A 23,732-nucleotide genomic window follows, 5' to 3' on the forward strand; every position below is an offset into this window, starting at 1 on the left:
TTTGAGAATGAATGTATTAGGCTCATTTCATACACCACATAAACTAATGAGAATTTTTTTTTTCTCTGTGCTCGTAGAATAAAAACAATATTCTTCATGAAGAAGTTAACACAGTCTGATCTAAATGCATCCAGATGTAACATAAATGCAAAAGTGGGGGTTTGTCCAAATTCATTCAGGCGTAAATCCTGACTGACAGGAAATAGACACCACTGTGTTTGTACAGTATCAGCAAAGACTTGGACCAGAGGTGCATAAAGAACTTGATCTGCATTATTTTGATAAGTTTCTGATCTCTGGACAACACAATGTGGATGATTACAAATGTACTCCTCTGCAGCTTTGTCGGTGAGTCAGATGAAATTATTATAGAATACAATTACATCTTAAATAGTCATCATATAATATTCACATATTTTAATCATTTATATTTGCGTAGTCCTAATTATCTTCAGAGTTTTGTGGAAAATAGGATTCCCTGCATCCCTTCATGTTTAAGGGAACTCTGAGTATCTATTCTTTTTCTATCTATCTTTTTTATTACTTTTTTCAGCATTTAGCTCTTTTGAGTTCTGCTTCAGTGAACCATGTCTCCTGTCAAGGCAGATGTCAACATGTTGCATGTTGGTTGATTATGCTGTACAGACACTCAGTTTATCTCTCTTTTTATTATTCAGCTTTTAAGACCTTTCATTTCCATTGTAAATACAGGTAATGCTATAATGACATAAGCAATCTTAATTTAATAGTTTGATAAGTGATTCTTGAGACTTTGGCAAAAACATGTCAGTGCTAATTCTGGTGAAAATAACTTAAAAATAACCAGGGTGGATCTTCGGAGGGCCTTTTGCACAGATCTAACATCTCAACACGTTTGTTTTTAATTCAGTTAATTATATGATTATATTAAAGTCCAGCACCCACAAAACCATTTGTCCTTAGACAAGAGATTAACATTTAATTTGATAAAAACTGTGAAAAAAATCATTTAAAAGGTAGAATGCATATTAGATCATAGTGTAACACCTCTTTAAAAGTAAGTCATTTTTTTTCTTTTTTCCCCTAGAATATTTATTGTTATTTCGTGTTTTCAGGCAGCCACATGGTCAACTATATTCTCAAGGATCCCTTTTCCACCATCTACATTAGCTAAATGCAACAATGTTGAACAAGTTCCTATGAGTTTGCTATTTTTTTAATAATTTGTAATATTTTGTTGATGTTGCTACTGTAAAATCCATAATGAAACAATTTCATAATATATAAACATACATATTAAATCATAATTTTCAAGCTCTAAATCTGTGTAAGGCGTGTATCAGGAGGTTGCACAGAAATATTGGTTGATTGCATAAACATATAACTTTACATTTTTTGATATTTAATTTTTTTCTTTTCAAAATCAAAACCCGTTTTGTCCAATTCTCAAGAATCAGTGAATCATGATAACATATAACAGCATGTTGTCCTTGTTGCTTCCTCCACAGTGGCTGTAGCTCCTGATGAGGTGGCTATAATGCCGGACAGGCCCTATTTGAGGGTGGAGTTAAATGAACCAGCTACCCTGGAATGCTGCTACTCCACCAAAGTGGAGTCACTGGATTTCATTTGGGCAAAACGCGTTCAAGGTCACAACTCTACCATTGGTCCAGAAAAGGTGATGTACACAGATCGTGTGACAAAAACAAGAAGCAAAACTGGTGACCAGGTCTGTGGCCTCCTGAAGTTTAAGTCAGTCGAGGTCAACGACACTGCGATGTACCAGTGTTTCCTGAACGGGAGCTCCATCCTTTCCCATGGCACCTACCTGCAGGTCCACGGTGAGTGTTTATGTGTGTTCAGTGGTGGGATGGGCCCAGTCTGAGTTGCCCAGTGGGAGTGGGAGTGGGAGTGCGTGTTTAACATGGAGAGATGGAGTCAGGCGAGCTCTAAGCTCTGCTAACACCTCATAAGCCATAAATCCTGTTAACCTTAGTCTACCTAAGAGCTGTGTCAGAGGCAGCATCGTGCCTATCGCAGCTTAGTTAATCTTCACATCATCAGGATGGTCTCATTACAGTCTGCTGCTCAGCCATGTACTTTAAATAGCACCGAATTAACTCACATTCGAGCTAATGTGTGGAGGCGCTGAAATGTTGTTTTGCATCATAATCTCATTAAATACAGACGGTAGATGTGGAAATGTAAAACAACTGCTGAAGTGCTGTGGGGATTATGTGTGAAATAACCTGCATTAGTTTACAAGAACACCATTGCGTCAGCTAACAATCAGATGAATTGTTAATTCATGCATTTTATACGTTAGACTGTGTTCTTTATACAAAAAGGTACAGTTATATAAGGAAACAGTCCATCTTGCAATAAATCTCCTAAGAAGTCTGTTAAGTAATTATTTAGTTTGCGTGATTCTTCCAGATGAACTCAAATATATGCTGTCTCTTGCTGGATAGACGAGATCTGTCTGTCTGAACTGTCTGTATGTCCAGAACCACTGGAGAAGACAATAAACCTCAGCGAGATAACCAAAAACAAGATCCTGACAGCCGAGGGAATCCTCCTGTTACTGTGTGTGCTCCTGCCTGCAAGCACCCTTCTCTGTCAGGTCAGAAGGTCACATTGTAATGACTGAAAGTACATTACCATACACTGATCCTTCAAATACATTCATAGCTTTTACATCAATGTGATGGTTACTTTCCGTAATGTCTCAATAGTGGTATTTCCTTATCACACGTGTCACTAGAAAGGATTGCGAGCTAGAAGCCAGCCCCCTTTTTTTCGTTTTACTTTTCCAGCCACCTTGAAATAAACAGTTATTGTTCATGTTTTTTTCTTGCCTTACCATCTTCTTCGTCTGCCCCCCCGCCCACCACCACCACCACAGTCAAAGAAACTCAGTGACCTGGAGAGGAAGAAAGTGAGGAGGGAAGAGGAAAACATCTATCAGGTTACCTTTAAATGAGTCATGTCTGAGTCACATGTTATGAACTCATGTTATGGCATAGATAAATGAAATACTTGTGCAAATCACTTTGCTAGAAGCAAAAGCATAGATGATTCTGTGCCACTAATCAATTGAACATGAATATGCTCAATTGATTATTTGAATGTTTTCTTGATTTCCATCTTCCTTATCTCTCACACCAGGGGCTCAATCTGGACGATTGTTCTGCCGCATATGATCAGATCGAACGCTCCCAGGCTCATGGCCCTTATCAGGATGTGTGCAACATTAAAGAGGAAGAGGAGGAGATCCAGTTGGAGAAACCTTGAAGGACAGAGGGGAAAAAAAGGGAAAAGGGAAGGAAGAAAGGGAGAGTGCTGAGTGGGCTGAAGTTTAAATGTGTGACATCTTCATATATGGTTAATTCTTTGCACCGCACAGTTTAAATTTAGAGCTTTGCACATCGCAATTACAGCTTTAGCATCTGCAGGATGCTGTTTAATTGGCTTCTTTGAACATTCATTTGTGACCTTGGAAACAGCAGTTGAAAAAAAATAGTCTCGCCTCCAGGTCCATTCGGTCAGGGCTGTAGCCATGAATGTTGAAACACTGAGGTCAGAAAACCAAGACACCCCTTCTCTGTAGATTATTTTTAAGAGACTTTTTTTCTTTGTTTGATTCAGCTTGTATTCTATTTATATCAAAGAATATGCTTATTAAAACAGTTAAATGTGTTACTTACTCTAAAGTTAATTGGTATGAAACTGTCCCAATAAAAGTCCAAATTCAGTGTGTTTCAGCATTTCATATTCCTATGAGTACTTTCATGACAATGTTGGTGAACCACACTGTTCTCTGTTCGTGTTAATAAAATAAAATAATGACAAATAATGGTATATGGTTTTGAACCTCAGATAATACCCTCTGTTGCTGTTTTGAGCTTTTAAAAGTTAATTCATGATCCTTCTCATGTCCCGAATGAATCTGGTGGTGAAATTGTTTAGTTAATCACCTACTTTGACATTTTGTTCAGATTAATTATTGATGATTATTAATATTGATGAGATTGTATTATTACCTCATTAATATTGTAAATATTAAAAACGTATGTCAACATTTCTATCCTTTCTGTCATTTCTGTGAGTGCTCAAAGAATAAAGTTGTATATAAAAAACGAAATGTCCCTTTAATCTGCCCCAAATAAACCAGGGCTTACTTTTTCTTTGTCAAGTTGTACAGCAAAGCAACAGGGCGGGCGCTTACCGGTTTCCGAGTGTCGTGATTGGCTACTGGACCGCGACGCCGTCATCCATTGGCTTCCGTTTTTGGCATGGGCGGGGCGTCGGCGCTCCAGGGCAGGTATGAAGGAGAGATGTGAGAGGCGGTGCGTAAACAGAGGGGGCGAAGATGGCGTCGAACAAGAAGAGTGGTGGGAATAGCAGATTTGAGAAAAGTGTGAATGGAAGACGCTCGTCGAAACACAAAGAAGGTCCAGTGGGTGAGTGTATCTGTCCCGGTTAAAGCTCGTCACGAACCCTGCTGTGGCTTATCCCTTTAATAACGCCCCCCCCCCCCCTCCCTTTTTTTTGGACGGTCCTGAACTGTCAGCTCCCGCTAGCGGGCGTTAGCAACTACGCTAGCTCGCTTAGGGCAGCCGGAGTGAGTAGCTAGGATTTAAGCCACTGGGTCTGTCTCAGCTGCTTAGTGTAGGTCTTGTGATGGTGTTATGATTTGAAAACGACGAGGCATTCGGGAATCCTATGCATAGACTGCGTGGCTTGCAAATACACTTTTTCCCGGTTAACCTTCTTCGTTCGGTTGTTCAGTTAGGAGCATCCCCCCTGTCACAGCCGTTATGAGTAACGTCAGTTAGTTGTAGCGTTAGTCATGTCACCCCCGCAGTAGACTTTACCTACAAAGATATTTCTCCACGATGTGTATATATTCACATGTTCACCTTCTGCGCCCCTAGTCTCAGCTGCAGACGCTGACAGGAACCACCTGAACAGGTACTTTCAAACACAAACAAGTGGGCAGAGGAGGGGGAAGGAGTGTGATTATTAGATTAACCTTTAAGAGTGTTGTATACGGAAGTACTGTGCATAAATGGGTTAAACCAATTCAAAGGTTTAGTGGTGACTCATGATGGGCAGCCTTGTGAAGGTAGCAGACCTGAGAGGAGGCTGCCTGCAGGCACTGTGGACCTTCTCAAACTCCCTCTTGTGCTCTGTTGTCCTTATCGTCTAGTCTCAATGTCACTGGATCATGTATTCTCCTTGTTAAGTAGTCTTAATCTACTTGGAACAATCCATTTAGTCCCAAAACACTACTACTCTAAAAAGGCTTCATTAGCTTTGTGAGTAGCCTAACATAATATAATTGCTACAATAATGAAATATTTATAAATACCTATTCATGAATGGTGTCTTGAGTTTTTACCTAATCTTTCTTAATACACAAGATTGCCCACACAGTTTTCATAAAACCTCAAAATCTGATTTCATTTGAGGCCATACATTACAAAACTGAAGGGAAGCCTTACAATATGTGTCCCATTTCTTTGTAGGGGGTGTGGAGGCTCATTGTTGCTAGTTTCCTGTTGTTCGGTTTGGCCTTGCGTGCATGAAGGTGCTCTGTCTGGGAGAAGGGTCAAAGCCTCCTAAAACACACCACCACAGATCCCCCCCCTGTTGTTGGCGCTTCCTCTTGCCCGTGCACTGCACATGTTTGCTATTTTTAAAGCCTGCTTCCTATAGACATGACATTTTGTAGGGTGTCGGATATCTGGCAAAGTTCAAAAGACTAATCCGATACCATATCTTGTAGAAGGAAACAAAAGACTTAAGTACTGTCTGGTCTAAACTACATTTTCAAGACTTTCTACTTGCACAGATAGATGAGGTCATCCACGTGCTGTTTCACTTCAAGGAGCAGCCACAATATTTTTCTATCCTTGGAATTATATGTACCCAGACATAAAGTGTTCTCAGAATTGGTCTGTTTAGGCTTGATAAAACCGATAAACATCACGCCATGAATTAGAAACGGCCTGGACAAGATCAGCACAGTTATCACACTGTCTGTTCTGTACACTGTAGCTCAGTGGTTTTAACATTAAAGTAGAGCATTAGAGGAGACAAAAGGACAACTCTTTGCTTCTTTTTACACAGAAGCTACACTTTGGTGCAGGGTTGATGTACAGTATGGTGACAGTAAATGAGTCTGATTTTTCTATGTATAGTATTACTTTGTAATAGACTTTGCAATAGTATACCGGGAACCACCGAAAAATGGTGTGAAATTGGTGTCGGATTGTTTTTTAGCTCCGAACCTATCTGCCTGTACAAAAAATGAAATTTTCAAAGATATGTTTCAATGACAGATTGCAACAAGTAAGACATGGTCCATATAGATTCATAGACAACAACTGGATAGAGGTGACAATAGTTTCTTTATAGATAAGTGTAAGAACAAAATGTGTTCCCTGGGTCAAGTGTTTACCAACTTTATTTGAGGTATATTTACAGGTTATCTTAAAACACAGTATGCTCTTTTAAATGGTCATAGAAGTTGGAAAAGCACAGGTGTTACTGATAACAATAATATTCGGCAGTTCTGTAAAGTGTCCTAGTGAGTCACAACAGGCTATTTCATGAAGTAAGCCCAAAGAGAAATAGTTATTGAGAACAACGAGTGTGACTGAAAGCCCTCTTGGGAGAATTAATAAAACCAAAAACAACAAATGTCCTCAGTGAAAAGTCTTCATTTCATCTGTGTCTCAGTGTTCCTGTTTGTCTATCTCTCTGGGTGAAGGGTCTCAGGTCCTTGGGGTTATGGGACTGTCATCTGTGATATCAGCCAAGAAGTCTAATCTAAACTCATATTTTCCCCTAAGAAAGTTTTTCAGAGCTCTCACCCTCTATTTTGGGTGTGCATGCTTTGTCCATGATCTGCAGTCACTGCCAAACATTAGCATTTCTCAACAGTTGGCACATACAGCACAGTACATTCCTGCTCTATACACAAACAACAAATAAATGTTCCAAAGGTGCTGCTCAAAAGTCTCACAAACACTACATGCACTAGCAACAGAAAGAATAAGTAAGTATTAGTTGCAGGTGTAGGACTACCTAATTAGGTTCAGTTGACTTGATCAAACAGTCAATTGTGACAGTTTTGATGAGCTAATATTTGCTGGGCTGGTTACAGCAATTAATCAATTTTTATGTATACTTTTATTGCAATAGATAAGAGAGATCATGTAACCACAGCTTTTTTGTGACATTGTGAGGCGAAGTAACGTTTTTAAAGACATCATAGTTTGTCTTATAACTATTGCATCCAGTTTCTTTTAATGTAAAAGCCAAAATGAATTTAATCAACTTGTAATCAATCGCTCAAATGATAATTATTGCTGTCACTGCTGTTAGTTTACCTCTGTCTCGTGGTCTTATACTGAAGTAAACAAAGAACTCAAGATTTAACAGCAGAAAAAGGCCACAAGTGAAATATTGTTATCATCTCACAATGTCACAGTTGAGACTATGCCAATGTCTGCACAAGTTCTGCCAATTAGGTTGAAGGTCACAGGGAGGTGCAGGCTGAACCACCAATAGCAAAATAGCCCACTGTCACAGGGAGAAAGTCGACTGGGCTGGGGTTGTCGTAGCGTCCCTTTTTTTTTAAAAGAGACATGGTAGGGAAGAGCAGAGAGGAAAGAAAAGGACAGCAAATTGCCTCTGAGTAGAATAGGCTATGACAGGCTGACATACAGAGGTTGACAGGGGAAGAGCCACATCGGGAAGACAAGGGGGTGACTGGCAGCGAGAGGGAGAACAAAACCAACTGGAAAACCCTATCTCTCTTCTCTCCCTCCCTCTCTTTCTCTCATTCTCTCTTTCTTTTCCCCCTCATTGCTGTCGTGGAAGAGAGGAGACAGACAAGGACAGAGCCTTGAACTCAGACGCTGGTAAACCCTTTTACTTTCTTTCACTTCCAGCTTTTAAATAGTCACTCCATAGCATCAGTTTTATGCTATGCACGAAGCAGCCTGCAGGTATTTTTATACAGACACCCGTTTCACACTGTATGTGAGCCCAGCAGGAGTCATTAGATTTCTGTAATGTCACTGGTGTTGCTTGTTGTACATAACTTATTAATGCCCACTCTCATCCATCTTTAATGTGGAGAGACAAGGTGCAACTTAATGGTTACAGTGGGCTCACTGTCACAGACACAGGAGGGGATGATGCTGAAACAAGTTGCTCAGTATTGATATGGCTAGAGGGGGTCTATTGTAGATATGTAGAACACTTAAAGCAGTTAAGGTGAGAAAGGTGAGTTATGTTCTGTCCTTTTGGATGTTATATGAGAGCTATAGTGATAGCTTTTATTGTCTCTCTGTTTGAGGCTTTATCTTTATAGTCAAACAAAGGTGGGACCCTCACCGGGCCATGCCATGTTTGAACTCTGAGTGAGCTCTCGATAACATTGTACTGGTTCACATAAGTGTATTCATTAGCATTATATTTGCATATGCAGTTAGATAGGGGTGTAATGTTCCCTGGCTTCATTATCATTAAGCAAGTTTTAGAACAGCTTATGCTGATCCAGGGGTTTGTAAAGTTCACGCCTAGCTTACTCTGTCAACATAAGGCCTATTGGCCTGCCCAGCTGAGAGAGTTGTAGCCCCTGCTCTAATTAAGCAATGTAATTTTAATTTTGGCTGTTCGCCCAAACTGGTTTGACTGCTATATCAGGTCCTGCAGCATGGTGTTTGGGTGCCTGCTTGACCAAAGCAGCCATTGTGTCCCTGAACGCAGATGAATATTTATTTATAGATGTTCTTTGCATACATCTCTTTTTGTTTCCAGTCTAATTCAGATATAATGAGCTGATTTGTTGCACATTGATGAACTGTTCCCTGTTTTGTGAGCTCAGAACATTCACACTTAATGTGTAATCTACTTGTTCTTGGCCAAATCCTGAGATTCAGATTCAGATACAGAATACTTTATTAATCCCCGGGGGGAAATTGTTTTTGTTCCGTGCAGAGAAGAAATAGAAATACGGCATGAGTGGAAACTAGCGATAAAAATGAAGATGTAAATAAATACAATATTAAAGTAGACATTAAGATAAAATAGAATATCAAAGTAGACAATAAAATACAAATAAATAGTAAAATAGTAAAGTATAGTAGTAAAATAGTAAAGTATAGCACTGGAACAGGCTGCATGCACTGCAGCACATGCGCACTGAGAGGGATGGGGCAGCAGTCTCACAATTTTATGCCTGTGTCATTGGCTGTTGGATTATTTTGACATCTGACACATGCGAGTACCATATGCTTCCTAGAAAGATCATTATCATGCTTGCGTTTACATATCAGAGTGAGATTTGGAAAACACACCCCTAATCATGTTATTAGCCTCCCTGATCCTTCTCTCCCACTACATTGTTGCAAATATTTGAGGCTTGAGTAAAAGCAACATCCATCACAGTACAAAATCCTGTTTTCTTAGGAAGTGTCTTGACAATGTATTGCAAAGGGACAAACTATAGCTAACTATTGTTAAATATAATTGTTGCTGCTTCCATGTAGAGACAATCCTAATGCTCAGGGACAGTATATGAGAGCTGCGCAAATTATTATATTATTATATTAGTTGTCAGCTACTTTGATAATTGATTGATTAGTTTGAGTAATTTTCAAGAGGGAAAAAAAAATCTAAATTCTCAGTCATCAGTATCCTCAATTTGAAAATGTCCTGGTTTCTTTATTCCTCTATTGCAGAAAACTATATCTAGGTTTTGGACAAAACCAGATACTTGAGGCCATCTTCAATGGCTTTAGGAATCACTGATCACCACTTTAAATGCAAAACACTTTTTTTTAAAGATAGATCCAGTTGATATGTTAATGATAGGGGGACATTTGCTCCATTGTAACTGTTAGCTCTGAATTTTAATGTAAAGTAATTTTGATAAAAAACATCCCTGAGCCCAGCCCAGAGCCCATTGTGTGAATTTTAACTACCAAGAAAAAAAAACCACAACCTAAAAATAGGCTGGACAGTGCTGCAGATTATGACCTCACTGTCCAATACCATTCAAACAGCACAATGTAAATCTTGTTTTAGTGTGGAGTCATGGGACAAACTCATGTCAGAATACTCTCATGGTTCACATGGTTGAATTATTGTGAAATTAGGCCCCAAGCTGCTTCATCAAGCTTTGCTTTGGCCTATCTTGGGCCTACTTTTAAACTCTGAGCTGAGAGTGCCTGAGGAAATGGGACATTCATAATGGATTTGGTGGCAACATCACACACGTGTACACACACACCGCTTTGCAGAAAATGTGAACGATTTCCTTTTGTCAGAAACTTGGGGCCATGTGGCTAGGTTACATAAAAGCATATTTGTTAGTGGTCAATGATTTTGAGTACATCACAAAAACCAACACTGTAACATTTGGGTTTGAAGTTAGGTTTGTTCAGATTAGGGATACTTTCAAGTACCAAGTGGAACAGCTACAGAGCATGCCACACTACATTGGTCATGTGGTCTCATCCACTTTTGAATGCTAATGCTGAAGTGGGTGTTCAACGCTGTGACTGGGTGATAGGTCCTTGAAATAATATTTTAAATATTTGAATTCTTTGTCGCAATACAAAATGTATCCGTCATTGTTTTTAAATCTACTGAAAAGCAGATTTTTTTTTCCCCACACCCAAGCAGCACTCCATGCATTTTGGTTTTTTTTAAATTGACTCCTGAAAAGCACTTCAAAAATGCTAGGACTTGATGACAATCACAGTATTTGACCAAATTCCAAGACATGAATATGCTTCACAAAATATTACCACAATAAGACTGTTGATAAATAAACATTAGCAGTATTAGTAATGTGGATACAAGGGCTGTCACAATATCAGATTTTCACAGCGCAATTATTGTGTCCAGATTAATTCACAATAATGAGGCAACCACAGTATCTGTAGGGAATTTTAAAAGAGAGAAAGAACATTTCAAATTTTATAATTTCCTAATATCACGGTTATCATCAATATCAAAATGTTGCATCACTCCAAGTGGATATAATGACTCTGTGGTTAAAGTTAAAGTATTAAAGCAACTGGAACATTCTGGTAAGTTCAGGGTGAGACTGTTTTGGTCACACTGGTATACCAGAAAAAGTTGGGTGCAATGAATGTAAGAACCTTGCCTGGATCTGATGTATAGTCTCATATCCGGATGATGGTGTAATATCGATATTATGCCCAGTCCTAGCCAACTATCCCTTGCTTAACCTTTAACTGGACAGATTGGCATTCAATATTGAAACAGTTTCCAATAAAGGGGCATCTTGCCTTGTAGGGCATGGTTGAAAAGAAAACAGCTCTCGTTGAAAAGAGAAATGGAGTGATAGGCAAAGACAAGATGGGAAAATGAGAAAACGGCAATGGCTGAAGTGATACTTAAAGGAATATGTGTGTGCGTTTGAAGTCGTCTGGCTGATAAATGTCTCTTCCTGGATGTCAGGAGGTTGTGGTTCCTCCCAGCAAACTGAAATTGCCTCTCCCATTACTCATCCTGAATGGCATGGAATAGCAAAATAATTGTTCGGTAAGGGCTCCATTATATGATTGTTCACTCTTTAGCAGGCAACCTCTGCTCCACATCCCAAGATGTGGTTTGGGGGCTCTGTGCTGTTTCTTGAAATATATATTTATTTTTATTGTACTGATTTATTTAATTAGTTTTACTTGAAGTTCGTTAGATCAAAAGTTTGAGGTGTGCTAATTCCAAGTGCCACTGATGCCATTTTGGATGCCCGTTAGGTAAAATTGGTTGAATTAAATATGATTTTAAGACAGCAGAGTCTTTCTTTAAGAGTAACTGTGAGCTTATCATCATCTATTAAACCCTCTGTAACTGATAAATGTGCCCTGCAGGGTAATTGGTTAACACCCATCCATAGCAAGGAAATAATTTTCCTTCCTCCATGTCTGCATTGCCCCAAGAATTATCCTTTTCTCATCTGTTTGGGAGGCACTGCTGTCTCTGTTCCTTTTATGTTTTTTATTCTCTGCATGTCCACCATCGCTTCTCCTGTTCCTCTATCTCTCAGCATGGCAGTCACCCTATACAGTAACTACCAGCAGGCTCCCAGACTGAGGTGTTGTGGAAACAAAGGTCTCGGGTGACTTGACAGTAGAGTTCAGTCCAACAGCTGGAGTCCAACTGGGACATAGCACTGAATCTTTGTTTTGCTGCATTAGGGCACACTTGATAAGCATGCTCAGCTGTGTGTTGTCAGCTATATACCTCCCTTTGGGACTCTTATGCGAGTGGGATTCTGTGTTTTTGTCAGTGTATGACTCATCTGTGTTTGTTCCCAGCAGCATGACGTTAGCAATGGGGCCTCTGCCGTCTCTTGCTCCATGTATCGCTTCCTAGATCTCTGTGGATTTTGGCTGCTTAGCTGAATTTACATCATTTAATTTCAAGGCCTGCTTAACACGTCTCAATCAGTGGACTTCTATACGCCAGGCTATGGGGGATTAGTTAATAAGAGTGAGAGAACATTATATAGGATATCCAATGATATCCCATCTGATACAGTCTACATGCTGACAACAAGTGTGAGAGTGGTGCAGAATAGAGATGCTGCTTTTTGTATACTTGCAGGACCAGATGCTTAGCTTTCATTCAAGTTTGAACAACAATAGAAATAATGTCTTTTAATTCAACATGGGGTCAGCAAGGCGGTGTAATTAATAGTGAGATCAGTGGGTGTTATTAATATACAAGCCATATCAGCAATCCTCAGTAATGAAAAAGAGAATTAACCCATGGAGAATACATAAAGAATCAAATGAATAATTAAACTTAAAATATTATCGTACTCAAGCACTCTTTCTTCTCTGTCTCGCTGCTCTTAGTGATGGACACCAAGGCAGTGTTCGCGGCCCTGTACAGTGTGTGCGAAGAGAACGCCACTTTCTTCTCAGGAGGAGCCAAGGGGTCGCAGGGTGATGCGGCGCGGCGGCTGGTGGATGTCATGAAGCTGATCCAGGAGCATGCTCGCAGCCTGGAGCCTGTCATCTCCGGCTTTGCTTCAGTTTACCACCATTTCGACTTTGACCCACACATACCTGCTAATGGATATCGTTCTCTGGTCAAGGTAGGCTGTGGGTTGTTTCGAAGTCTTGAGTCAAACTCTTCATCGATGTCAGTGATCTCAATTTTTTTTTTTTTAACCAAGTGCAGCTTTGAGTATAACAAGTCTGCATACTGCAACATATTCTTATCAGTATTCTCTGCACACTGTGAGAAACAGCTCACCAACCCCTGATATTTCTTTGTTCCAAGGTCAGTCCATTTGTTTTACAAATTGATTTTATGTTGCAAATCAGGTTAGATAAATTCCTCCAGCTGCAGAGTATCTCCCCTACTGTACCCACTGTATTTTATCCTCCACAGTTATTGATGAAACATCATGACCTTCAGTGGCTGCAGCCCACCACAACTGAATGAGTCTAGCCGAGCAGCAAATAAATGCTGTTCTGTTTTCCAGCCTCTCGATTGCAACATTTATAATCCTTCTTCTCCCAGCAGTGCTACTTTTACCAATCTGTAACACCCTGGTAAAGTGGCTAGCTTTTCACATGATTGCATCCAGACATGCTATCAGACATTGTAATTTTTCCCCCAAGCTTCCCACTCTCATCTTAATTACAATTTAAGCACACCCAGAAGAAATGGCCCTTTTAATGACTGCACAATTAGAAAAAAAAATTCTTTGGTATAACACAAAATGCTGTGTATTAATTTTTACAATAGAAATGATAGCCAGAGGTTCATCAGTCAGTATCTCAAAGTACATTTAATTACATATAGCATTTTGTTAAAACTCTGTCCTTTGTATTACTCAACGATTTGTTTGTAATTCAATTAAACTGACCTTGCTTTGTTTAGTCAAGCACGCTCATCTAGAAGGTGGCATGGCATGACAGACGGCAAATTTTTAAATGAGACTCACCAATTTTCCTCGAAATTTGTAAGACATGTTCTTCCTCTTGTTTTAGGTCCTGCGCTGCTGCCTTCTCCACATCATCCAGAAGGGTCGCTACATCACCGCCAACCGCCGGAGCATCTTCTTTCGAGTAGCACACAATGCGGGAGAGATGGAGGCTTACTGCAACGCTCTGTGCCAGCTGCGCGCCCTGCTCTACCTGGCTCAGCGCATGCTACATGACAACAGCCATGGCAACCTTTTCTTCCAGGATGAAAGCGGGCTCAGCGAGAGCTTCATCCGCGAATACTCCTCTATGCACAAGGGCTGCTTCTACGGCCGTTGCCTTGGCTTTCAGGTGAGATGAGCTGCGTGGAACGAGGATAGGTAGTTGGAATGAATGAAGGTTGGAATTAAGCAGCACAGCATGTTCACTGGTCTGTAGCAGAGTGGTTGTAGTTTTTTTTTTTGTTTGTTTTGTTTTGTTTTGTTTTTATTTACATTTATATCTTTTTGTCAGAGACAAGATTTAGAAAGTTTTGAAAAGGCTTTACGATACTCAACACTTGACTAGACATCCACAAGCTTGATGTGATGCAAAAAGTCTAAAACTTAAGACTTTTTCTGTATTTTTTTTTTTTTTTTAGTTTTGTAAGTAAACAGTGTGTATTCATTTTAGTCTATTTTTTTATTTCGTTTAACTGAAATGTTAGCAAAAAAACAAAGTTAGCTTCTGCAGATAATGATGGGTAGAAAGATATTCAGTTCTTATAATACAGAGAAAAAGCAATGAAAAGCAACTTCTAACTCACCAATTTTCACTTCACACCTGCAAACAAGCAGATGTACCCATATCGCACCTCTTGCACAGATACACTTACACGCTAGTGGCCATGTTGCATTCTGCAGCTTATAAAATTACCTTACATTCATTATTATATTTGCACTTGCCACATACAGAATAAAGCTCCTAACACAAGTCTCCCATCACCTGTTTATCAAAAAGTGTTCATCTGTTCGAAGACTGGTTCTCAAGACCACTGGAGTGAAATAGAGCCACTGAGAGGGTGACTAAGGGGCAAAATATAAAGTGAAACAAAGTCAAATGAATATGAACTTATGTAGGAAAAAATAAACAAGAGTTTGTTGATGATATTGTGCTGACCTTTCATTTAACGGAAAAGAAGATCCTTTTCAATTAGCTGCTTCCTCTTTTAGATTTTCTAAAAAAAACATTTTGGGGTGAATGTGATCTTTTTTCTACTATTGAAGAAGGGACATGCGGGAAAGGTTTGAGAATGACTGTGCTGTTAAAGCAAGTTATCGGTTTATGGTAGAGGGCCAAATCTTCGCCACAGGCTAGTTTGTCACCAGGTGCTAATACACTACTGACATCTTGGACCGGAGGGATTGAACCTGAAAAGAGAGTGTGCTGAGAGATGTAATATGCATAAGTCAGGAAAGCAGGAAAGTAATACCGAACTACAAACGACTCCAGCTGCTCAAACCTGCATGTAATATAAAGTGAGCAAATTATTTGAATGGATGGAGGGAAGTGCACCTCTCTACATGGAGAGTCTCTGTTCGTAGTTGATCTTAATGAGAAGGGCTGAACCCCGAGCAGACAGAGGTCAAAATCAAACTAAAAGGGAAAAAATAATGTACTGTCAGCATCAGTTTATAATGTCTAAGACTCATCAGACATTGTGACATCCCATTGTCCGTGTTTCACTTTCTCTGGTTGAATGATTGTGGTTATAATTATTGTGTGTTTCTTGCTGATTATGATTAAGAATCTGAAGTCTGTATCTGGTTCTGTTCATCCCTCTCTCCAGTTCACTCCAGCCATCCGACCCTGTCTCCAGACCATCGCTATTGGCCTTGTGGCCTTTGGAGAAAACTACAAGCGCCATCAGTCGGGAATAGGTCAGCATCATCTTTTCTGCAGCTGTATCCTCTCATCATTCAGCCACTTTATTCTCATTCAAAGACTGTACTCATCCTCATGCCTCTTCTACATTGCTCCTTGGCCCCTGACTGTGTACCTTTTGATGTTGTGTGTTTGGATTGTAGATGCTCTTTCATCCTTTTTGAATCTTGAGGGCTAGCTGGCGTGCTTCTTCTATATTTCAGAATGTTTTGAACATGCACACTGAGGCAGAGAAAGAAGAACATGCACAGTCATATTCAAATGTTTTTCATGCACGCACCCACGCACAGACACGCACGTAAATATTTAACATTCAAAAAGGAATCCTTCGACTCTGATGGTTTTTTGTGCTCTGTGCTGCATCACAGTGGAGGCAGGCAGTATTGCACCATATGGTGAGTGTAAAGGAACTCCCTCACCCTGTCATCATAGTCCTCTGTAGTGACCTCAGGCTATATGACTTTGTGAAGAAGTTGCTTCTGTCCTACAGCTCCTATCATCCTAAATGGTTCTGCACATAGTGATGTTAGCTGCTGTAGCTGCCCTGTGTGTCAGTTTAGATTACTGTTTGAGGTCATGGCGTCAGTAAGTGCAATTCTGTCCCTTTTTCTTAAAAGCCCATCTTTCACTCCTTGCAGAGCAGTGAAAACCATTAAATGTCTCTGCATCAACATCCATGTGGCAATAATAGAATGAGTACATACAGTCTTGGTGAAAAGTTTACATACGCTTGTAAAGATAATGTATATCAAAGCTGTCTTCACTTCCAGTTGTTTCTATAGCTCTCATTTTTCTGTGAATTTGAATGAGAGAAAAAAATACTACTTTGTCACAAAAAAACATTCATCAGGTTGGCTTCAAATCTGAATTTATTATGGGTCTTCTGAAAATGTGACCAAATCTGCCGGCTAAAAATATATACACATTAGCTTGAACAAATCAATTTAGGTAATAATACAAAGTTGTGAGAATCAAATTTTCTTTGTAACATGGCCTCTTAACTTTTTCTGAATGATTATGATGGATAACGGCTGATGATGTTTCTGGTCCCATTTTAATAGGGCTTGTCTGATACACCCATTAGACTCAGCCACAAACACTACAAGCGAAAGTCTAAAGAGCTCAACATTTATCTGAAAGAGCCCATTATTGATTTGAACAAGTCAGGAAAGTTGCTGTCACTTGCAGACATTTCAAAGAGTCCAAAGATCAACTGTACAAACAACTGTTTTTAAGTATAAAATGCGTGACACAGTTATGTCACTGCTGTGATCAGGAAAAAAATGCAAACTATCACCTGCTGCTGAGAGAAAAATGGCCAGCATGGTCAAGAGTCAAGCAAAAACCTCCTAAAAAGCAAGTCTGTAATGAATTAAAAGTGGCACATGTCATGTCCACAGTCAAGTGTGCTGTGCAACAACATGAGCTGAGAGGCTGCCATGCAAGAAAGAAGCCCCTAACCCTAAGCTTGTCTGAAGTTTGCTGCTGATCACATGGACACAGAAAAACCTTCAGATGAAAGAAAAATGTAGTTGTGTGGCCACAATGAGCAGCAATATGTTTGGTTGTGAAAAGGTGAGGCCTTTAAACCCCAAGAACACTATACCTACTATTAAGCACGGTGGTGATAGTATTTCGCTGTGGGGCTGTTTTGCTGCCAGTAGATCTGGTGCTCAAATTCTTCAGGATAACCTAGAATTGTCAGCCAGAAGATTAGGTCTTGGATCCAGTTGGGTGTTTGAACAGGACAATGATCCCAAACACCCATCAAAATCAAGATGCAGAAAATGTCATTGGAGCTGAAGACTGTCTTTACAAGTGTATATAAACTTTCGACTGTATATGAAAATTCACAATTGTTCTCAGCGGCCACATCTGTGAGGTTTGCCATGTCTAAGTACTCTGTTTCCTTCTTGACTATCTTTTTTTTCTTACATCCTTTCACCCACTTTCTTCAGTGTGTTTTCAGTAACACCGATACTACTTAGGGTTCCCCCCTAATAAGGCACTTCCTGATAACCTCATATTTACCCCTTGTTGACAGGAAGTAAGTTGTTGTACATGAATTAGGATCATGGTATTCTTTGCTTAGTATTGGCCTCATTAGGTGGTAGTACAAGGTGTGTAACAACACACAAAACTAAAGTGTTGATAGTGTCCAAAAAAAACCTTTGACACTTAATAACCCTCACAGGTTGTACTAGTAATGGGACCACACAAAAATGTGGGACAAATTCTCAGTTGAGAAAATCCTAATCCTAATTTAGATCCTCTTATTTAGACACCCTTAACACTTTTAGCATGAACAACAGCTTCCTCATTTGACATCAATAAGCAGTAATCAGGAGGTAATTAAGGGAGAACACTTTGTAATGGCCAAGCAGTTGTAGAAAATGGTCATACAGACTAAGGCGCTAAGAAGTGCCTTATAATGCCCACAAAAGAGCAGATATCTTACAAATATGCATGTTGACAAGTGCTTAGTTAATGGTTATTATGTGAACCCTAAAATAAAATGTTTTTTAGTGGTGTTGTTTTATGTGCCAGGGTCCTGTCTCTCCTTTCTGCTGTTTGTGTTTTGTGAAATTACGGTTTTCATTCCGATGATTCTGAGCTTTTGTCTGCCAATCACATACACATTCTTCCTTTTCCTTTTAACTCAGTTACTCAGTACAAAATTTCTTTTGTAGCATTACACTGTCTCTGGTGTCTCCTACCTATTATTTTACCCACCTCATTATTTTGTCCTTCCTCTGTTTCCCAGGTGTTGCAGCCAGCTCTTTCTTTACCTCAGGGAAGTATGCAATCGACCCAGAGTTGAGAGGGGCAGAATTTGAACGGATCACACAGAACCTGGATGTCCATTTCTGGAAGACCTTCTGGAACATCACTGAAACCGAAGTCCTGTCGGTGAGTAGACTGTTAATGGTCCTTTTCTGTCTCAGTCACTCACTCAGTCGCTCAGTCACACATACACATACACATACACATACACATACACATACACATACACATACACATACACATACACATACACACACGAATATGCTCCTAAAATGTCTGTAATATATTCACGGTGTCAGCACTAATGCACCACACAGATATGGGTGCTGTTTTTAATTTTAAAACTGTACCTGTGATATTTTACTTTTCCTCTGATAGAAATACCTTTCTATCATTATGCATGTCGGCCTACAGGCCGTTGGTAATAATAGAGTGGAATTCAATTTATTCAATAGGGTTCATGATTTATTCATCCGGTTTCTCTTACTGTTCAGTGACCTGGCTCGCTCTGTAACTTGCACTCTTCTCTTTCTCTCCTCCCTCCCCTTCCGTCTCAATTCTGTGTCTTTTTCGCTGTCGTCTTTTTTCCTCCAGAGTCTTGCCAGTATGACATCCACTCAAGTAAAGGTGAACCGGGCTCTTTCTGTGCCCCCTGTGCCCTTTGACCTTCCCCTGGCGGCCAACCACAGGGCATCTGTTACTATAGCTCCTCCATCAGCGCACATTGGCCCAGCTCCGGTTCAGATGAGGCTCATCTCTTATGACTTACGTGAAGGACAGGTATTTAAATCGTTATTCTGTTCACACTATAATGGCACAATGCAATAAAAACCTTCATGATCTCAAGTTTTGTGCACAATTAGACTAGAGATTTTAGATTTTAGAGTATAAAGTGTTTCTTGTGTGACCTAGTTTATAGCCATTTTCCTCTACTGTCTCTTTTAAAACTACTTTGCATATACCAGTCATACAAATTCTTAAAATATTCTAGCAATGTTTAATAGCATATCTGGTATTTTTCCTGAGCTGCTCAAGTAAACTGCTGCTTCGGCTCATCCTCATGGACGTAATCCCCTTCATTATGTCTCTCTCTATCTATTTCTCTGTCATAGGTATCACTCTCACTTTTCCTACTCCTCCTGCCTGCATAATTCTCTCCAGAGACTCACTCTCTCCTTCCAAGCTTGTTCCCTTCCTTTCTTTGTAGCCTGGCACTTAACCAGACGTGCTATCAACAAACACTTTCAGCTATTGATCACGCTCCAACGAAACAACAGCTTCCTTTTTAATGTCGCAAAATACAAGTCTGCATCAACGGAAGTCCTCCCTCGCAGACGCAGCTTCCCCTCCCTCCTTGTCTGTTAATGAATGGGAGTTAATGTGCGTTCATGCAGGCGTGGGGAAGGCTGGCAGCAAGCTGCTGCATAGCAGCTAGTTAATTCCTCTCTCAAAGGAGCCCTGTTGCTACCACTCGCAATAAATATATTAACAATGAAAACAAGTCTTTGTTTGCAATGCAGACAGTCTGTGGGCAGTTATGCAATCATCACAACCTGTTATCATGGGATTTGTTTTAACTAAATCAACTAATTTTAATGATTCTGTCACAGTTTTTTTCTCTCTTTGTGTTAATTAATTCCTCTTTCTCCACCTCTCCATCTCACTATTTTCAGGACAGTGAGACTCTGCTATCTCTCTGCCGTTCTGAGGGGGGAGCCATCTCTCTGTCACTGGGGCTGAAGACCAAGCGTCTCCCCTCATCTCCCTGCCTCCTGATCCACTTCCACGGGGGAGGCTTTGTCGCCCAGACCTCCAAGTCCCATGAGGTGAGATGGTAGTCTCCAACTTAGTATATAATCTTCACCGACTATTAAAGCACTGGACTAGTTGCATTTTGCAAGAAAATCTGAATCCAAAATGTATTTATATCACATAATATTTGGATTTTTGTCTCTATGTAACTATTTATAATGGAAAAGTTGGTAAAAATGCAGGAAACAGTGGTGTAGTATGTCACATGGCACCTACATATCTAAATACTGACAGCACTCCACCTCCACCATTAGACACCTGGCTTCGATATTGTTTTTCCAGTATTTGAGCCAGCAGTTATCCAGCTAAGTTCACCTTCTCATCTCTTCAGTGCTTCAACTTCTGACTGTGTTTACTTAAACTAATTGCTATAGACCACAAGTTAATTAAAGTGTTGGGGGGTAGTTGACAGCGGAGGAGCAGAGGGGGTTACCAGTCTGAGTCTCTTACTATGTCAATAGTGTGGCACTTAATAAGCCGTTAAACTAATTATATTGTAATTAATTCCTGAAAACTTGATGGAGACAGTTTGACCTCCCTCCATGCCCTCTTTACCACTGAGGTGCACACAGTGTTGGCTCTTCTCTTTTATGTAAATCATTGCTTCCTGTCATTCACTTCATCCCTGTTTTTTTATTATAGAGGCTGAGGCCATGTCCTAGATTTAAAATTGACATTGTTGTGATGGAATAAAAGAGACTCCAACACACACACAGACACTTGGTATTCAGGTCTTAAAATTGTGTTGGGTCTTTCTTTGCTCTGAAATGAAAATGTTGTATTTGTCGACCAGTTTTGTTATAAGGTTACATAAGAACCACAATAGGAAATAGCGACTGGAGGAAGAAATCAACTTGTTTTCTTCATCTTAATGACAAAGCTTATTTTAGCATGGTTTATGCCCACTCTCCCTGTTCGTGTTTGGCTCATCTGGTCATATGTGGCTGTGTTCGTTATTTATGTGGCATCAAGCTACTTATAGCAACCACAAGACAGAACTCTGTGAAATCGCCAAGGACATGGGCATCCTTGATCTGCAGCTGCGTAGCAACCAGAGGATGAGAGGGAGCAATCAAAGAAGGGGGTGAACAGGGCTGTCATGTTGAATTAACGGAGAACTGTACAACCCCGCAGAGAAAGATTACCCAGGGCACTAATGGAAGACTTGTCAGACTATCCTTCTCTCTTCTTCTTCTAGGCTCTCCTTTTTTTATTACATCCTCCCTCTCAATCGTTCTAATATCTCACAAAATCCTTTTTGCTCACTTAGTGTCCTTCAGTGGAAGGAGCCTCTGCTCTCTGTGCCCAATGATGTTGAGATCACAGGAATGGATGCGCTGGCATCTGTACATTTAGCAACTTGACCACATGCACGTACACACACACACACACACACACACACACACACATACACACAGTGTTTAGCCAGTTGAGGTATAAGCTTGCAGATTAACTGTGCCTGTCTGAGAATGAGTGGGACTGCAGCTTCCATTAATTCCTACTTTAAGAACAGAACTAGGACCCTCTGTTATAGTGTGTGTATGCTTTTTTTACTTTGTGAATATGGTGTGTGTCTATGAGAGGAGTTCCCTAAGTCATGTAAAATTAACCAGCCTTGGTCACAGCCCAATAAAAACACACGCACTCGTGCACATGTTCACCACTCTGCCAGGTGGGCCATTTGCTGCATTTCCGTTGCTCCTTTTATGCAGGCACATGATGAATGGTCTGACTGACAGACCTGCCCATGGACTCTGGCATATGTTGACATTCATTGTAGCCTGACAACAAAAGCTGTTATTTACACAAAGTTGCACACACACACACACACATATACACACCTTTGGAGCTGCAGATTTGTACAAACCCACACCAACCTGAACAGTGCTTGAACTGAATGCACATTCACTTGTCAGCGGTCTCACTCTAAGATTTCTTGTGACAGGCAGGGCTTTGAGACAGCACAGCTGACTGCTGGAGCTGCTACTTTGTGTTTTCTTCATACTAATTCACCGGTTGGTGAGGCGACATGCAAACATACACACAGTGTGCTTTAACTGGTATTGTGAATGGAGAGCTGTCGCTTTTGCCATCAGCACTGCCATAGCAATGCAATAGGGCGCTGGGAAAAGATAAAGACAAAAGAGGAAAGGACGAATGCTTTGCAGAATATTTTGCCATGACAAGTTTTGATTCCTTTCTCACATTTCAAGGTCACTGCACTGCAGTTTGAAAGTAAAGCACTTGCCTTAGGTTGGCATTAGAATAGTAAACTACCAACTGTAGCAACAAGGAAAGGGAAACACTCAGCATTCTGACAACGAGTTTGTTTGTGCAGTCAATCTCTGGAAATCCACACCATTCCTTTGTCTCTATCTTTTTCCTTTATAGCCAACTAGGACATGTGGGAACCTTCTTGTTATTACTGTATGAGAAAGGAAGAAAGGAAATGGAGGTGACAGTGAGGGCAACGCTCATTCTGCCTTTGTCTAGACACTAAGCCAGAAAGCAGACAGATGACATCAGAGAGACACATAATTTTCATAACTTTTCATCCTCACTTCTTAATGTTCACAACCCACGCATCTCTCTCCCACCACATTTCTTTTTCTCTCTGACTCCCTGCCTCTGCCTTTTATTGTGGCTGCTGTTGTTTCTCATAAATTTTACAACATAGAATATATTCACTGTGAAATTATGAGTGTTTTTCCATTCATAAATTCAACCTAGCATACTCTTGTTTTCTCTCTTGTTCAGCCCTATTTGAAGAGCTGGTCCCAGGACCTGGGTGTCCCCATCCTGTCAGTGGACTACTCTCTGGCCCCTGAAGCCCCTTTCCCGAGGGCCCTGGAGGAGTGTTTCTACGCCTACTGCTGGGCTCTGAGAAATCACCACCTTCTAGGTACACAGCATTGTTTACTCCAGAGCATTGACTTTTTATCTCCTCTGTACATTTTCTGATTCCTTTTTTACTGTCGTGGTAGAAGTTGCAGTTGATATTATACATGAATTAAGCAGTTAAAAGAAAGTTGTTGATTAGAATTAATGAGCAGGCGCAACCAAAAGGGGTAAAACTCAGTCTCAGTCGGAAGGTGTCCTGTGGACTGCTTTTGCAAATCCTCTCCTACAATTCCTATATCTCTCGGGGAGATTTTGATATCTGGCACTGTACCTATTGTTATGTATTATCACACATATTTTGATGCTTGATATTAAGGCCAAAAACAAAACAAAAGACAA

At 40.2% G+C, this 23,732-nt stretch overlaps 2 protein-coding genes across 5 annotated transcripts in view; both read left to right on the plus strand.

Annotated features, from left to right (window-relative positions):
* The first annotated feature begins 178 nt into the window (after nt 1-178).
* cd79a (CD79a molecule, immunoglobulin-associated alpha) lies at nt 179-4,060 on the plus strand. 2 transcript variants are annotated; one of them, XM_037073770.1, is made up of 5 exons: nt 179-348; nt 1,488-1,820; nt 2,451-2,602; nt 2,885-2,947; nt 3,148-4,060. In XM_037073770.1, the coding sequence occupies exons 1-5, from the start codon at nt 309-311 to the stop codon at nt 3,271-3,273; spliced, it is 714 nt and encodes a 237-aa protein (XP_036929665.1). In that variant the 5' UTR covers nt 179-308; the 3' UTR covers nt 3,274-4,060. The 2 variants fall into 2 exon arrangements, with proteins under 2 accessions (XP_036929665.1, XP_036929666.1); XM_037073771.1 differs by having other exon boundaries at nt 189-348; nt 2,487-2,602.
* Nucleotides 4,061-4,239: 179 nt separating this feature from the next.
* The window catches only part of lipeb (lipase, hormone-sensitive b), a 31,161-nt gene continuing 11,668 nt past the window's right edge, over nt 4,240-23,732 (plus strand). Inside the window, exons 1-8 of one of the 3 annotated variants that reach the window (XM_037073767.1) lie at nt 4,240-4,442; nt 12,894-13,135; nt 14,040-14,324; nt 15,802-15,892; nt 18,661-18,806; nt 19,275-19,460; nt 20,354-20,506; nt 23,250-23,394. In XM_037073767.1, coding sequence (XP_036929662.1) covers nt 4,352-4,442; nt 12,894-13,135; nt 14,040-14,324; nt 15,802-15,892; nt 18,661-18,806; nt 19,275-19,460; nt 20,354-20,506; nt 23,250-23,394 — 1,339 coding nt within the window. In that variant the 5' untranslated portion in view covers nt 4,240-4,351. Of the gene's footprint in view, nt 4,443-4,620; nt 4,954-7,655; nt 7,914-12,893; nt 13,136-14,039; nt 14,325-15,801; nt 15,893-18,660; nt 18,807-19,274; nt 19,461-20,353; nt 20,507-23,249; nt 23,395-23,732 lie in introns of those variants that run through there. The other 2 variants (XM_037073769.1, XM_037073768.1) reach the window with 2 other exon arrangements.

Source organism: Acanthopagrus latus, chromosome 17 (genome assembly GCF_904848185.1).
Source record: "Acanthopagrus latus isolate v.2019 chromosome 17, fAcaLat1.1, whole genome shotgun sequence".
Lineage (NCBI taxonomy): Eukaryota > Metazoa > Chordata > Actinopteri > Spariformes > Sparidae > Acanthopagrus > Acanthopagrus latus.

Excerpts from the sequence above, each read along its gene's own strand:
- cd79a (XM_037073770.1), top strand. The coding sequence starts at position 309 with ATGTGGATGATTACAAATGTACTCCTCTGCAGCTTTGTCG. Across the intron at positions 1,821-2,450 it reads CACCTACCTGCAGGTCCACG|ACGAGATCTGTCTGTCTGAA; the intron begins GTGAGTGTTTAT and ends CTTGCTGGATAG. Across the intron at positions 2,603-2,884 it reads CAAGCACCCTTCTCTGTCAG|TCAAAGAAACTCAGTGACCT; the intron begins GTCAGAAGGTCA and ends CCACCACCACAG.